Below are 16,564 nucleotides of genomic sequence, written 5' to 3'. Positions count from 1 at the left end.
TGTGACATGTTAGGAGGTGGTACACATGATGTGACATGTTAGGAGGTGGTACACATGATGTGACATGTTAGGAGGTGACACACAGAGGTGACATGTTAGGAGGTGACACAGAGGTGACATGTTAGGAGGTGGTACACATGATATGACATGTTAGGAGGTGACACACAGATGTGACATGTTAGGAGGTGACACACACGTGACATGTTAGGAGGTGATACACAGATGTGACATGTTAGGAGGTGGTACACATGATGTGACATGTTAGGAGGTGGTACACATGATGTGACATGTTAGGAGGTGACACACAGAGGTGACATGTTAGGAGGTGACACAGAGGTGACATGTTAGGAGGTGACACACAGAGGTGATATGTTAGGAGGTGGTACACAGATGTGACATGTTAGGAGGTGACATGTTAGGAAGTGGTACACAGAGGTGACATGGTAGGAGGTGATATGTTAGGAGGTGGTACACAGATGTGACATGTTAGGAGGTGGTACACAGATGTGACATGTTAGGAGGTGACACACAGATGTGACATGTTAGGAGGTGACACACACGTGACATGTTAGGAGGTGATACACAGATGTGACATGTTAGGAGGTGGTACACATGATGTGACATGTTAGGAGGTGGTACACATGATGTGACATGTTAGGAGGTGACACACAGAGGTGACATGTTAGGAGGTGACACAGAGGTGACATGTTAGGAGGTGGTACACATGATATGACATGTTAGGAGGTGACACACAGATGTGACATGTTAGGAGGTGACACACAGAGGTGACATGTTAGGAGGTGACACAGAGGTGACATGTTAGGAGGTGGTACACATGATATGACATGTTAGGAGGTGGTACATACACATGATATGTCTGTTTACACTCACAGCAGCAGCACTGGGCCGGTCCCATAAAGCTCAAATAGGGGCGTTTCCAACAGGCTGTAGGCGGAGTTTCATGTGTGCTGGGCTCGAGCAGTGCGTCAGCTGCGGCGATGATTGGATATCCGTTCGAGGTGGGCCTGTTTTAGGCGGGAGAATTGCACTAGCAGTGGCGATGATTGGCTCACTGGCGAAGGTGGGCGGGGTCATATCTGGCTGTGTCAGGCCGGCGCTCAGCTGTTCTCTGTATCCGCTCTGAGCACCCTCTGTCTGGGCCTTCGATCTGTGTCCGCCCGCTGCCCTCTCCCGGTGCTTCCGCTCGCTGCGCTACGAACCCGCCGGGTCAATGAGCCGCTCGCTCCGCCCAGCGCCGGGCCCGGGCCGATGGACACTAACGACTTGTTCAGCAGCTGCAGAAAGGGCGACATCTTCCGAGTGCGGTGAGTGAGCGGCCTATGGGGGGGCGGGGGCTGCACCTACAGGAGGACAGTTACCCCAATGCTACCTGCGGGGGGCTATTGCTGCACCTCCGGGGGGGGACAGTTATCCTAATGCAGGGGGCGGGAGCTGCACCTCTGTGAGGACAGTTACCCCAATGCTACCTGCGGGGGGCTATTGCTGCACCTGCGGGTGGGGGGGGGGGGACAATTATCCTAATGCGGGGGCTGCACCTCCAGGAGGACAGTTACCCCAATGCTACCTGAGGGGAGACAATTACCCTAATGCGGGGGCTGCACCTCCGGGGAGACGATGCTACATGCGGGGGGCTGGGGCTACACCTCAGGGGGGGGACAATTATCCTAATGCTGGGGGCGGGAGCTGCACCTCCGTGAGGACAGTTACCCCAATGCTACCTGCGGGGGGCTATTGCTGCACCTCTGGGGGGGACAGTTACCCCAATGCACGCGGCTGCACCTCCAAGGGCACAGTTACCCCAAATGCAGGGGCTTCACCTCTGAGGGGGAGGTCACCCTAATCCAGGGGTGTGGGCTGCACCTGAGGGAACAGTTGCCTCAATGAGGCTGGCGGGGGCTGCACCTCTGGGGGAGACAGTTGCCCCCAATGCCGGAGCTACACCTCCCAGGAGGGAGGGGGATAGTTACCCCAATACGTTGTCTACAGCAGCAGCACCTCTGGGGGGTGGGGGGTAGTTGCAGCACCACCAGTGGCATTCACCCTAGTGCGGGGGGCGGAGGCTGCAGCGGCACCTCCTGGGGAAAACCGTTACCCCAATAAGGGAGGTGGGAGTTGCAGTAGCATCGGGGGCAGTTACCCCAATGCGCGGGATGGGGGGTTCAGCAGCTACTCCGGAGAGACTTGCCTGAATGCGGGGACTGCAGTAGCACCAGACTGCAGTTACCCCCCAATGTGGAGGGTGGGGGCTGCATCGACACCTCTAGGTGGGACAATTACCCCAATGCAGGCGGAGGCAGTCATCGCAGCACCAGGGACTGTTACCCCAACACAGGGTCCAGGGTGCTGGAGTGGCACCACCAGGAGGACTGTTACACCAGTGCCGGGGGGCACTGGCTGCAGCAGTACCAATGGGGCAGTTATCCCAGTGCAGAGGCTGAAGCCACATCAGGGGGATTATATCTGGGTGATGCCCTCTACTGTGAGCATTAAGCCACTGAGGCAGATGTCTGTAAGTTCCCCCTTGGCTGGGGACATTGAGCAGATTGACTGGACCAATTGTTGCCCTTTGCTGGAGGCCTAGAGGAGAACGACTGTGGATTATATTTGAGTAGCACTAGGGTGGGTTTAGACCAAATGGAGGTGGATTCTAAGCATAGCCCATGGCCAAGGCTATGGATTGTGTGTTCTACTCCTCTTGGCCATTTACCTTCGGCCTATCATCTCTCTATCGCTCTAATCTCCCTTCCCCCATGAGTCCATCCGCACCTCCACCTATATAGCCGGACAGTCCCTCCCTCAATATAAATAGGAGACCTGCGCACTAACAAAGTGGTCTAATGGTGTAGGTAAGCTGCTATATTTAAGGTACCCAACCTTCTTACATACATATAACACAAGGTGCAGCGCTCAACCATAATTATTGGAATGTAAGAATGACTGGATAACTGGTAAGTGCCACTTTATTGTTCACAACTTAAATGTCCACATAACAGTGCAGTAAATAGAAGTCAACACAATTATGCAACAAGTTATGTGTCTCATATGTGACACTGTTAATGCATAGCTCAGCGAAAGGAAAGAAAATAGTCTGTCACCTATTTTGGGGTCGCGGTTTTCCACAATAGATTGTAAGTAATATGTCTAAATGCTGATGGTTAGATTATGATTGCACAGTACAATCGGTGTATTCAGAGTGTGGCGTCCCGGCCCTCTACTAACCTCTTCTTACCCACAAAAGTTCCTAGAGAAGGAGAATCAATGGTGGGGGTTACGGGGTCCTGGTGTTGCCCCAATGGCGGAATAGAGATACTCTCTAGTGGTGTAGCAGCATCTTCACTAGTGGTGTCCAACTGGAGGTACTGTTTAGCCAGTGATGTACGTTCAGGTGAGGCAAGGAGAAAATTCGGTCCCTCCATTGGAAAGGGCTGCTCTTACCGACAGAGCGATCCTCTGAGAGGATTGTCCTGCATACCGTCGTTACCAAGCCGGCATACATGCGATGACCGGCGGAATGCATTCCGCCCCATGTGTTTATAAAGCACTACCTCAATCTCAACATAACCAAACTGAGCTGGTCACCTTTCCACTGCCCAAGGTCACGCCCCATCCTCCCATTTCTCACCCAGTTGATCACATCCCCTGATCCCCATACACATGGCCTAGGTCATTAAGCTAGGTGTACACACTTGTACTATAATACTTCAGATGCGATTCTTTTCCTCAATTACACTTACGGTCTGAAGTTCCAATCGATGTGCTGATTTATGTGTACACACGTCTAACTTCCAATCCGTAATCCTCATCTGTCAAAACCATCATCTGAATATGTTGAGCCTCCAGCAGTGGGTAAGGAGTCGCATCGGCAGATGCATGGGACAGAATGGTCTATGGTGCGTACACACTTAAAATGTTATCTGATGAGTATTATGAAGCCCATAAGACCTGAACTTCAGATGCGATCAGTTTTCTTCCAATATAACATGATCGAAGCTGGGTACACACTCATGAACGGGTCAAAAAAACTGTACAACGTTTGTATAGGTGTGTATCTAGCTTTAAATTTCAGCTTCTTGGCATATCCCTACATCCAGTCCCTTGCGCAATTCTATGCCGTTGCCTTTGTCCTGCCACCTCCTGCTATCAGCCCTGAATGCAACATCATGCCTAATCTTTCTTTACCACCTTGGTTCATCTGCTATATATCACTGCAAAGCCCGCCATTCCCTCTACAATACACTTTAGGCTGCTTCCCCTCTGCCATAAAGCACTACAACACCCAGCCCTCCATCTCTGAACTTTTGAGCTGCTACCTATATTTGTAATTCCCTGACCAGACTCTCTCCCAACCTCCAGTCTTTCCATCGCTTTCTCCTTCCCAACCTCCAGTCTTCCCATCGCATTCTCCTAATTCGCATCCTGCTCTCCTTGCCCCATTCTGCGTGTAATTCCATCTCACACTCCACCTGCCCTATCCTGCGTGTAATTCCACCTCACACTCCACCTGCCCTATCCTGCGTGTAATTCCACCTCACACTCCACCTGCACCATCCTTCGTGTAATTCTACCTCACACTCCACCTGCACCATCCTGCGTGTAATTCTACCTCACACTCCACCTGCCCCATCCACATGTTTCCCACCACCATTGTCTGTTTCTCCCCCTTCCCTGTAGTATGTTAGCTGTCACGAGCAGGGCCCTCTTTCCCTCACCTCTCCTGTACTTACCACAGTTTCCTCATGGAAAGGTTTCTTTTTTTGCTCTGTGTCGTTCTCATAGGGTCAGTTGCACTTGGCCTGGGGCTTAGAGGAGTCAAACTGAGGACTGGTATTTGAGATCTGAATTGTTATTGTTTTAGTCCATTGTACTAAATGGACTATGGCAGAATAGTGTGGTCTCCGGGAACAGTACATTTACTCTACAGTTGTTGCTATAGGGAACATAGGACGCAGTCAGAAATGTTCCCCTATCTCCCATGAAGCTCAGCACTCTGCTTGGCTCTAGATTCTGGGGTATATTAAGTTTGGAGAAAAAAGTCTGTTGCTGGACTTTTCGCTGTCATCTGAGGTTTTGCCAGCGATAAAGTATCGCGCTCGTCCCCGCTATTCCCTGTATTCAACTTCATTTTGGCTGAAATGGAAACCGGCGAAAAGTCCTGTCATTTTTGGGGAAATCAGCCTGACACTCCCCAAAAGATGCTCTGACATGGGGGTTCACTATGGGTACCCCCGAATAGCCCTGCTGAAGGTATGTGAGGTATTTAAACGGTCTGACTAGGTGCTATATAGCGTCTTTGGTAAAGTGGTGAAGAATAGCATTTAGCAACCTTTTTGTGAAAAAATAAGTAGTCCCATCAAATTTGGGGTACATGAAAATGGGTACTAACATATTAAGTGAAGTTTTAAAAATTGTGAAAAATCCACCTGCAATAAAAAAAAAACACCTGCTGCATACTTAGGGCCCCCCCCCCTCTGAGTCTATTTTTGCTAGTTTAGAAGTTTGTCCCCCAATTTTTTTTTTTTTTTGCCCCCAAAATGAAAATACCTTTTTTGGGGTGTCCTGTCATCCGTTTTAAAACAAAATCTTTTGATACAGAATAAATTTGGGGGACTGTCCAAAGGGTGTAGGGTGGTTTTTGGAAGTCTGCACCCCAATTCTGCACTTGTTCTCGCCACCTCTTCATTTGTGATACTTTATCGCTGGGTCCGATCCTCTGACTTTCCGCACCGGCGAAAAGTTGGGGAAATTGAATACGGGAATAAGTGAAAATGACGTCATCGGCAATAAAGGATTGCCGTTAATGACTTTTTGCTCCAAATTGAATACAGCCCTCTTTCTCTGTACCGTGGATGCCCCGTTTCCATGGAAATTACTTTTGTTTACCATTGTGGAGTACAATACGAGGCTGGAGTGTGACTGCGTCCTGCTTTCTCGGTGGCAGGGTGTCCGTCTGTGTGTGATAGGGGGCAGCTGGTGACACAGGATCCTCAACATGACTCTGCATTCAGAGCCCCCCCTCCTCCATCTGTTACTGCTTCTCTTGCGCTTGGAAAGCGACCATTTCTTCAGGCTGTATTCGGCAGTGCTTGTTGTCTGCAATATCTTTCCTTTTCTCCTCCAGGTATCTTGTGGAGCAGAGAGACGTGGAACTGAATGTGCGTGACAAGTGGGACAGTACGCCCTTGTAAGTCTCATCACAAAAATTCTGGTGGGCCGAATGAAATATATCCCTCAATATGTCTGTACGACCGTCCCACTAGCGCAAGGGAATTCTCAATGAGCAAAGTTCTAACTGTGGGTCTTACAGTGTCTTCTTCCACCCACATGGAGCTGTATGAATGCCATCTCACCCCCTCCTCTAATAGACATCAAAGCAGGATGGAGTGAGGACCACCTTTTAGCCTAACCTGATAGTAGAATAGATGAAAATATATAGATTTTTTTTATAACAAACTTTTAAAAATGTAGTAAAGTAATGTTTTACTCAAGCGGTGGTGCGAGTATTACAATTATTCGCCATCCGTAACATTTTGAAGAGCTAGAGAAGCTCGCTGATTTATCAATGGAGATGTGTGCTTGCCTGCCATCCTTGGGTTTAGTTATGTGGTGGTGGTGGATGTTTTCTCTTTTCATCCACACCGCATCTGATTGGCACCCACCAGGGTGGGCAGAGGCACACATGGGGAAACTGGTGAGGGCCTGTATTTCTGTCTACCCGATCTCAATCCAGTGCTGCTGATCAGTCTGACGATGGCCCAGTCTGTGCCAATGATCCTAGCTGCAAACTGCTTTTTATTAACAAGTAATCATCTGCTTGTGTATAAGAAGCCGTTTCCATACCAGATCCTTGGTGCTGGTGGTCACCCATGTCACACCGGGTCCAGTAGTTTAGTGCGTGCTTAAAGTCAAGAACTAATTGATCCTTATGGTCTTCACATTTTTACATGCAGAGAGGTTTGATGCATTATGTTATTGCATTAGTAAAATAGCCATTGTTTATGCATCACTGACCGAGACTGCAGAATGCATTGTCGCCTCTCATAAATATGTTTCCTTCTCTTTTTTTCTCCCAAGATATTATGCCTGTCTGTGTGGACACGAGGAACTTGTGCGGTATCTTTTATCCAATGGTAAGCAAGTTTACATAGAAGAAGCGCACCTGTCCCTATCACATACAACAGTGGCGGCCGTTGTGTTCTATGATCTTTATTTTATCAGCTCACATAACTCCCCATGTAGGCCCAGTGTTCATGAGCTCAGCCTATGGGTTCACTAGGAGCCTGTGACTGTATTACATGAATAGGCTGCGTTCTGCCACCACGCCGTGTCGCGGACAGGACACTTTAACAAGCTGTTTTGTTTCCTCCCGCTTAGGTGCTAGGTGTGAAGTGAACACGTTTGATGGCGAGCGCTGTTTATATGGCGCACTGAGTGACACTATTCGCAGAGTGCTGAAGGAATACAAGCAGATCACGGCTAAGTGCATGCAGAGAGATTACTATGACGACTTCTTACAGAGGTAATTCGGGTCTTGGATGTTGAGTGGGCGTCACTGTTTTGTTTTCCATTTCCACACGTTTAGGAGTATATCGCCATACACGGCCGACGTAAGTGTCATGGCGTTGAACGCTTTCAGTGCCACAGTGGTATGTTACTGATGTAATAGACCATGTCATGCTGTGGTCCCAAGCGAAACCCCCCTTTTAACTACCAGGTGTTATTATTACAGAGGTGAACGTGGGTCATCCTGTTGGCGTGAGTTGGAGTCTCCCCACTTCCGGTTTCGGTGATTGCAGAAGCGTAATTGTGTTCATGTTTGGGGACTTTGTCCCCGCTTATGACACCTGCCTAAGCTTTGCACACCTCCCTGGCACAGTCAAAGCTGCACCCCTGTGTAAGGGGGAGGCAGGGGAATCTCCGGTTAAATTTGGTCATTCTGTCGCCCTCAGAGAATGAACCTTCGGGCCGCTTGATCGCTCCCTTGACCTAGGAGAGAATTGCTGCTACCTAAGGACTGTTTTATATTGCAAATCCAACATTTAAATAGACACAGTGGCTTTCATGATGATGAGAGAAAAAGAATAAGTTAAAAAAAATTAAGATTTACAAAAAAAAAATTGTTAGATTATACTACTATAAGTAATGAGGGTTATAGCCCATACGCGTAACACCACATGCCTACATTTTCATCAGGGTACTGAAATTCAGGAAAAAAAAGCTGTTATTGATGGAAACCCAAAAATCTAAAATTCCATGTTAAATATGTCATAGGACTTTTCTCTCTGGATATCTATTGGCACAGCGACATCTCAAACACTCATACCTGGGCGCCTGTCTCTGTACTGGTGTTATTTCAATGTTTAAACGCGTACCAGAAAGTAATGTTACTCCTAGTCTCTCTTCCATGTCTCTGCAGGCTTCTGGAGCAAGGCTCCTACAGTGATACCACGTTCCACGTCCACGGGGAGTCCTTCTGCGCTCACCGCTGTGTTCTCAGCGCCCGCAGCCCCTACTTTGCCGAAATGTTTGAGACCAAGTGGAAGGGGAAAAACATGATTGCTCTGACGCACCCGCTGGTAAGATGGGACATACCGAAAAAAAGTAAAGAAGTTGCTGAGATAAATATATTGCTTGGGGGATGTTTTGGTTATTTAGATTTTCTCTATGTATTAAGCGGTGTAGACACTTTATATTGTTCGATCGTCAATGCGCGATAGATCACAACAACCATCGTCTGGTAATTACCCCCCAAATCCACCCAATTCATCGTTTCTTGAATTGGGTGGCTAAATCTTCTCATCTGAGGTGCTGGGCATCATTAGGGACGATGCCACAGACGATACGGTATTATATTAAGCAATGCATGCAACAATATAGCACGTCGTTGTACGGTGATGCGATTAATCATTATATCACATCTCCGGGTGACATCGCTGAGGTGTGTATCCAGCTTTGCTGTCTTACAAATTTGGCATCAGAATGGATAGCTAGAATATTTATATTGTACTTTATACAGTAATAACATTCTAATGTACTGTACAGTCACAATGTTTGTTCATGCTCATCAGTCCTTACCCTGATAGAGCTTAGTCTTCCTTCTCCCCGTCAGAGGCCACAAACGCACAGCTTGTCGAAGAGGTTTTTAGTAGGGGTGTGCACCGGCCACTTTTCGTGTTTTGGTTTTGGATCTGGATCTTTCTTCGTGTTTTGGATCTGGATTGGTTTTGCCAAAACCACCCTTCCGTGTTTTGGGTTCTGGGTTTTGTGTTTTGGATCTGTATTTTTTTGAAAAAAAGCATAAAAACAGCTAAAATCACAGAATTTGTTGGTTTTTCTGCTCCTATGCTATTATTAACCTCAATAACCTTAATTTCCACTCATTTCCAGTCTATTCTGAACACCTCACACCTCACAATAGTGTTATGTCCAAAAGGTTGCACCGAGGTAGCTGGATGACTATGCTAAGCGACACGAGTGGGCGGCACAAACACGTGACCCATCTAGGAGTGACACTGCAGTGGCAGACAGGATGGCAGTTAGAAAAACTAGGCCCCAAACTGTACATAATGCAAAGAAAAAAAAGAGGTGCAAGATGGAATTGTCCTTGGGCCCTCCCACCCACCCTTATGTTGTATAAACAGGACATGCACACTTTAACAAATCAATCATTTCAGCGCCAGGGTCTGCCACACAACTGTGGCTGAAATGATTGGTTCGTTTGGGCCCCCACAAAACAAGCTGGCAATTAATGTGTCCCTGCACAAACTGGCTCTACGGAGGCAAGATGTCATCCTCATCCTCCTCATCCACCGATTCCTCACCCTCTTCAGTGTGTACATCCTCATCCTCACAGAGTATTAACTCGTCCCCACTTGAATCCACCACCACAGGTCCCTCTGTACCTTCTGGAGGCTGGTCTCCCTGGAAGAGCTGATAATTCATTTTGATGAACATCATCTTCTCCACATTCTGTGGAAGCAACCTTCTACGCCTTTCGCTGACAAGGTTCCCAGCTGCACTAAACACTCTTTCGGAGTACACACTGGAGGGGGGGCAACTCAGGTAAAATAGAGCCAGTTTGTACAGGGGCCTCCAAATTGCCTCTTTTTCCTGCCAGTACAGGTATGGACTGTCTGACATGCCTACTTGGATGCTGTCACCGATGTAATCCTCCACCATTCTGTCAATGGTGACAGTATCATATGCAGTGACAGTAGACATGTCAGAAATTGTTGCCAGGTCCTTCAGTCCGGACCAGATGTCCAAACTTGGTCCTGCCTGCCCTGCATCACCGCCAGCGGGTTGCTTAGGATACCTAAGTTTTTTCCTGGCAGCCCCAGTTGCGGGAGAAAATGAAGAAGGAGCCGTTGACGTGTCACGTTCCGCTTCAGCTGACAGTGTGTTCACCAGCAGGTCTTTGCACCTCTGCAGGCTTGTGTCGGCCGGAAAGAGAGACACCACATAGGCTTTAAACCTAGGATCGAGCACGGTGGCCAAAATGTAGTGGTCTGATTTCAACAGATTGACCACCCTTGAATCCTGGCAAAGCGAATGACACAAGTCCCACATGCCGAGCGGAATCGCTCCGTCTTAGCTCCTCCTTCACTTTCTCCAGCTGCTTCTGCAAAAGCCTGATGAGGGGAATGACCTGACTCAAGCTGGCAGTGTCTGAACTGACTTCACGTGTGGCAAGTTCGAAGGGCTGGAGAACCTTGCACAACACGGAAATCATTCTCCACTGCGCTTGAGTCAGGTGCATACCCCCTCCTTTGCCTATGTCATAGGTGGATGTATAGGCTTGTATGGCCTTTTGCTGCTCCTCCATCCTCTGAAGCATATAGAGGGTTGAGTTCCACCGCGTCACAACCTCTTGCTTCAGGTGATGGCGGGGCAGGTTCAAGAGTGTTTGCTGGCGCTCCAGTCTTCGGCACGCAGTCGCTGAATGGCGAAAGTGGCCAGAAATTTTTCGGGCCACCCAAAGCGTCTCCTGCACGCCCCTGTCGCTTTTCAGAAAATTCTGCACCACCAAGTTTATTGTGTGAGCAAAACATGGGACGTGCTGGAATTTGCCCAGATGTAATGCCCGCACAATATTGGTGGCGTTGTCAGATATCACAAATCCCCAGGAGAGTCTAAGTGGGGTAAGCCACTGAGCGATGATTTCCCTCAGTTTCTCTAAGAGGCTGTCGGCGGTGTGCCTCTTACTGAAACCGGTGATACACAGCGTAGCCTGCCTTGTAACGAGCTGGCGTTTCTGAGATGCTGCTACTGGTGACGCTGCTGCTGTTGCTGCGTAAGGTGATACATCTACCCAGTGGGCTGTCAGTCATATAGTCCTTAGTCTGCCCTGTTCCACTTGTCCACATGTCCGTGGTTAAGTGGACATTGTGTACAACGGCATTTTTCAGGACACTGAGGACACTTTTTCTGACGTTTCTATACAGTCTCGGTATCGCCTGCCTAGTGAAGTGGAATCTAGACGGGATTTGGAACCGGGGACACACTACCTCCATCAATTGTCTAAATCCCACTGCACTAATGGCGGATACCGGACGCACGTCTAACACCAACATAGCAGTCAAGGCCTCAGTTATACGTTTTGCTTCAGGATGACTGCTGTTGTACTTCATCCTCCTCGCTAAGGACTGTTGGAGGGTCAATTGTTTAGTAAAAGTAGTGGTGTTCCTACTTCCTCTCTGGGATGATGAACGACTCCCAGCAGCAGCGGCAGCAGTAGGCGTAGCAATGCAGGATCCTCCGGAGGAATCCCGGATAGGAGAGTCAGTCATGCCAGTGACATGGCCTGCAGGACTACTTCCGATCCTGACTAAGGAGGAAATTGACGAGGAGGGAGTTGACGGTGTGGTTTGCAGGCGCTTGGATACAACAGGACAACGGGATTTAGGTGTCCCTGGACTGCTTACGGTCTTAGCCAAAGTTTCTGAACTTGACAGTAACTTTTTATGAACGCGCTGCAGGTGCCGTATAAGGGAGGATGTTCCTAGGTGGTTGACGTCCCTACCCCTACTTATTTCACCTTTACATATGGTACATATGGCAAGACAGTTGTTGTCCGGATTTGGATAGAAATATTGCCAGACCAAAGAGGTGGAATGTTTGGTCTTCTGCCCAGGCATGACCGTGATGGGCTTTTTCATCCCACGGACAACAACTGTCTCCCCCGGAGCCTGATTTAAACAAACCACATCACCATCAGAATCCTCCTCGCCAACTTCCTCCTCAGCGCCAGCTACACCAGTATCCTCATCCTGTTGTACTTCAACAGTGACATCTTCAATTTGCATATCAGCAAGTGGACTGTGGGTGCTCCTTTCAGCACTTGCAGGGGGCGTGCAAATGGTGGAAAGAGCCACCTCTTCCCGTCCAGTGCTGGGAAGGTCAGGCATCGCAACCACCACCACACTTGGACTCTCCTTGGGGATTTGTGATATCTTCTTAGAAAGCACAGTTCTTCGCTGTGCTTTTGCCAGCTTAACTCTTTTGATTTTTTTAGTGGGAGGAGGGCTTCCATCGTCATGTGAAGCTGAACCACTAGTCATGAACATACTAGGGATCGACCTTAGCCGTTCCTTGCCACTCCGTGTCGTAAATGGCATATTGGCAAGTTTACGTTTCTCTTCAGCTGATTTAAATGTCTTTTTCAAGGTCATTTTCCTGAACTTTGCCATTTGGGATTGTATGTGCCCTCTACTATGACATTGGGCATCGGCCTTGGCAGACGACGTTGATGGCATGTTATCGTCTATGTCATGACTAGTGGCAGCAGCTTCAGCACTAGGAGGAAGTGGTTCTTGATCTTTCTCTATTTTATTTTTATCGGAGAAAGTTTGGTCCTCCATTTATGTTATATCAATTTGATATATACGTGCGGCTAAACACAGAAAATAATTTTTTTTTTGGTTTGGACTGGAGTGTACTTTCGGGGGTTACAGCACCCTTAACGGTCAAGCCAGCCGGCCCTTTACTTATGACACAGGCGCACGCTTGGCACTACTTTGTTGATGCACGTGCGGTTACTGCGCACACAATTCACAAACACAGAAAATATATTATTTTTTTAGCACTTGGGGGGGAACACCCCTGATGGACAGTGCACCCCCTGGACAACACTACAGCACCCCTTTAGGACTGTGACACTGCACAGGACTTTGGAGTGGACACAGCCCCTATGGAGAACTGACTGCACAACACAGTCCAGCCAGCCCCTATGGACTTTGAAGTAGTGGACACAGCCCCTATTAACAACAACAGCAGCACAGCACAACACAGCCAGCCCCTATGGACTTTGAAGTAGTGGACAACAGCAGCACTACACTACACTACACTACACAGCCCTAACTCCCACCCTCCCTCTTCACTGTCCACAGCCGAGTGAGAAAATGGCGCCGACGCGGGTACCTTATATAGGATCCAAAACCCGCGAGACTTGGAAGGCGGGATGATGACGTTTTGCCTCGATTTCAGATCCGAGTCAGGCGGGAAAAGTCGAGCCTGACTCGGATCGGCCTCGGATCGGGGGGGTTCGGATTTCAGAAATCCGAACCCGCTCACCCCTAGTTTTTAGACCGTTAAATGAGGAAACCACAGTAAAATAACGGAGCTCACATACAATCTCCAGCACATTTTTGAAAGGTTGTTTTGGGTATCTTAATAATAACACAATGGGGATTTTTATATAAACCTTGTCAAGCTATAACCAGAACCCTAAGAGCAATATATACCCCCTTTATAGACTTTAGGGTAAATACTCCGCAGGGGGTCCTTTGGCAGTGTCCTTACATCCCAATTTAGTGGTATCATAATAAGTTCATATTCTGTAAACAGGATGGGATTTTTCGCTGCTTGCGTTCTTATATTCTCTTATGCATAACAACATAATATAATATCCTGCTACATGGTCTCTATAACCACATAATATATTATCCTGCTACATGGTCTCTATAACCACATAATATATTATCCTGCTACATGGTCTCTATAACCACATAATATATTATCCTGCTACATGGTCACTATAACAACATAATATAATATCCTGCTACATGGTCTCTATAACCACATAATATATTATCCTGCTACATGGTCTCTATAACCACATAATATATTATCCTGCTACATGGTCTCTATAACCACATAATATATTATCCTGCTACATGGTCTCTATAACCACATAATATATTATCCTGCTACATGGTCTCTATAACCACATAATATATTATCCTGCTACATGGTCTCTATAACCACATAATATATTCTCCTGCTACATGGTCACTATAACAACATAATATAATATCCTGCTACATGGTCTCTATAACCACATAATATATTATCCTGCTACATGGTCTCTATAACCACATAATATATTATCCTGCTACATGGTCTCTATAACCACATAATATATTATCCTGCTACATGGTCTCTATAACCACATAATATATTATCCTGCTACATGGTCTCTATAACCACATAATATATTATCCTGCTACATGGTCTCTATAACCACATAATATATTATCCTGCTACATGGTCTCTATAACCACATAATATATTATCCTGCTACATGGACTCTCTATAACCACATAATATATTATCCTGCTACATGGTCTCTATAACCACATAATATATTATCCTGCTACATGGTCTCTATAACCACATAATATATTCTCCTGTTACATGGTCACTATAACCACATAATATATTATCCTGCTACATGGACTCTATAACCACATAATATATTATCCTGCTACATGGTCTCTATAACCACATAATATATTATCTTGCTACATGGTCACTATAACCACATAATATATTATCCTGCTACATGGTCTCTATAACCACATAATATATTATCCTGCTACATGGTCTCTATAACCACATAATATATTATCCTGCTACATGGTCACTATAACCACATAATATATTATCCTGCTACATGGACTCTATAACCACATAATATATTATCCTGCTACATGGTCTCTATAACCACATAATATATTATCCTGCTACATGGTCCGTATAACCACATAATATAATATTCTCCTGCTACATAGACTCTATAACCACATAATAATATATTATCCTGCTACATGGACTCTATAACCACATAATAATATATTATCCTGCTACATGGACTCTATAACCACATAATATATTATACTTCTACATGGTCTCTATAACCACATAATATATTATCCTGCTACATGGTCTCTATAACCACATAATATATTATCCTGCTACATGGTCTCTATAACCACATAATATATTATCCTGCTACATGGTCCGTATAACCACATAATATATTATCCTGCTACATGGTCTCTATAACCACATAATATAATATTCTCCTGCTACATAGACTCTATAACCACATAATAATATATTATCCTGCTACATGGACTCTATAACCACATAATAATATATTATCCTGCTACATGGACTCTATAACCACATAATATATTATACTTCTACATGGTCTCTATAACCACATAATATATTATCCTGCTACATGGTCTCTATAACCACATAATATATTATCCTGCTACATGGTCTCTATAACCACATAATATATTATCCTGCTACATGGTCCGTATAACCACATAATATATTATCCTGCTACATGGTCTCTATAACCACATAATATAATATTCTCCTGCTACATAGACTCTATAACCACATAATAATATATTATCCTGCTACATGGACTCTATAACCACATAATAATATATTATCCTGCTACATGGACTCTATAACCACATAATATATTATACTTCTACATGGTCTCTATAACCACATAATATATTATCCTGCTACATGGTCTCTATAACCACATAATAATATATTATCCTGCTACATGGACTCTATAACCACATAATATATTATACTTCTACATGGACTCTCTATAACCACATAATATATTATCCTGCTACATGGTCTCTATAACCACATAATATATTATCCTGCTACATGGACTCTATAACCACATAATATATTATCCTGCTACATGGTCTCTATAAAACTACAGTCGCTTGTTGGGGTGTTTTTACTTCTTTAGCAGACACCATGTGAATATTAAATATTTTGTCTGTATTTTCACATTCAAATAGGATTTGTATGACTAACGTGACTGGGGCTGTTTATTAGTTAGGAGCAAATAAAAAAAGTTAATAGATTTATTATTATTTTTTTTTTATCTGGAACAATCCATGTTGCAATGCATGGGGGGGGGGGGGGGGGGATACATGTATCTTGGATGTAGCCCACAAATGCTACACAGCTTTATTTTTACACTGCAATTTGGATTTGAGTTTGGACACGTCCCCACCAACCCCAAATCTAACTCTCACTGCACATGTTACCTCTGCCCAACCTGCAGTGCAGTATGGCGTTACCCAGGGGCTCTGTTACCTTTTTTTTTTTTTTTTTCCTTTTTTGCTTCCAACCTAGAATCAGCCCCTGTGTGTATTAACACAATAAAATTCGTACATGTGACGGGCAACCTCAAATACATATTAAAGCCACTCTTCTT

The 16,564-nt window shown here is 45.9% G+C and overlaps 1 protein-coding gene across 1 annotated transcript in view; it reads left to right on the top strand.

Moving 5' to 3' along the window:
• The first annotated feature begins 1,050 nt into the window (after nt 1–1,050).
• The window catches only part of ABTB1 (ankyrin repeat and BTB domain containing 1), a 40,137-nt gene continuing 24,623 nt past the window's right edge, over nt 1,051–16,564 (top strand). Inside the window, exons 1-5 of the mRNA XM_088479847.1 lie at nt 1,051–1,325; nt 6,140–6,202; nt 7,093–7,148; nt 7,393–7,537; nt 8,435–8,594. Of these exons, the coding sequence (XP_088335973.1) occupies nt 1,270–1,325; nt 6,140–6,202; nt 7,093–7,148; nt 7,393–7,537; nt 8,435–8,594 (480 nt within the window). The 5' untranslated portion in view covers nt 1,051–1,269. The remainder of the gene's footprint in view (nt 1,326–6,139; nt 6,203–7,092; nt 7,149–7,392; nt 7,538–8,434; nt 8,595–16,564) is intronic.

The sequence above is a fragment of the Taudactylus pleione genome, unplaced genomic scaffold (genome assembly GCF_031769625.1).
Source record: "Taudactylus pleione unplaced genomic scaffold, aTauple2 ptg000247l, whole genome shotgun sequence".
Lineage (NCBI taxonomy): Eukaryota > Metazoa > Chordata > Amphibia > Anura > Myobatrachidae > Taudactylus > Taudactylus pleione.
The sequence above is the reverse complement of the archived record's forward strand: the minus strand, read 5'-3'. Positions and strand labels throughout refer to the sequence as shown.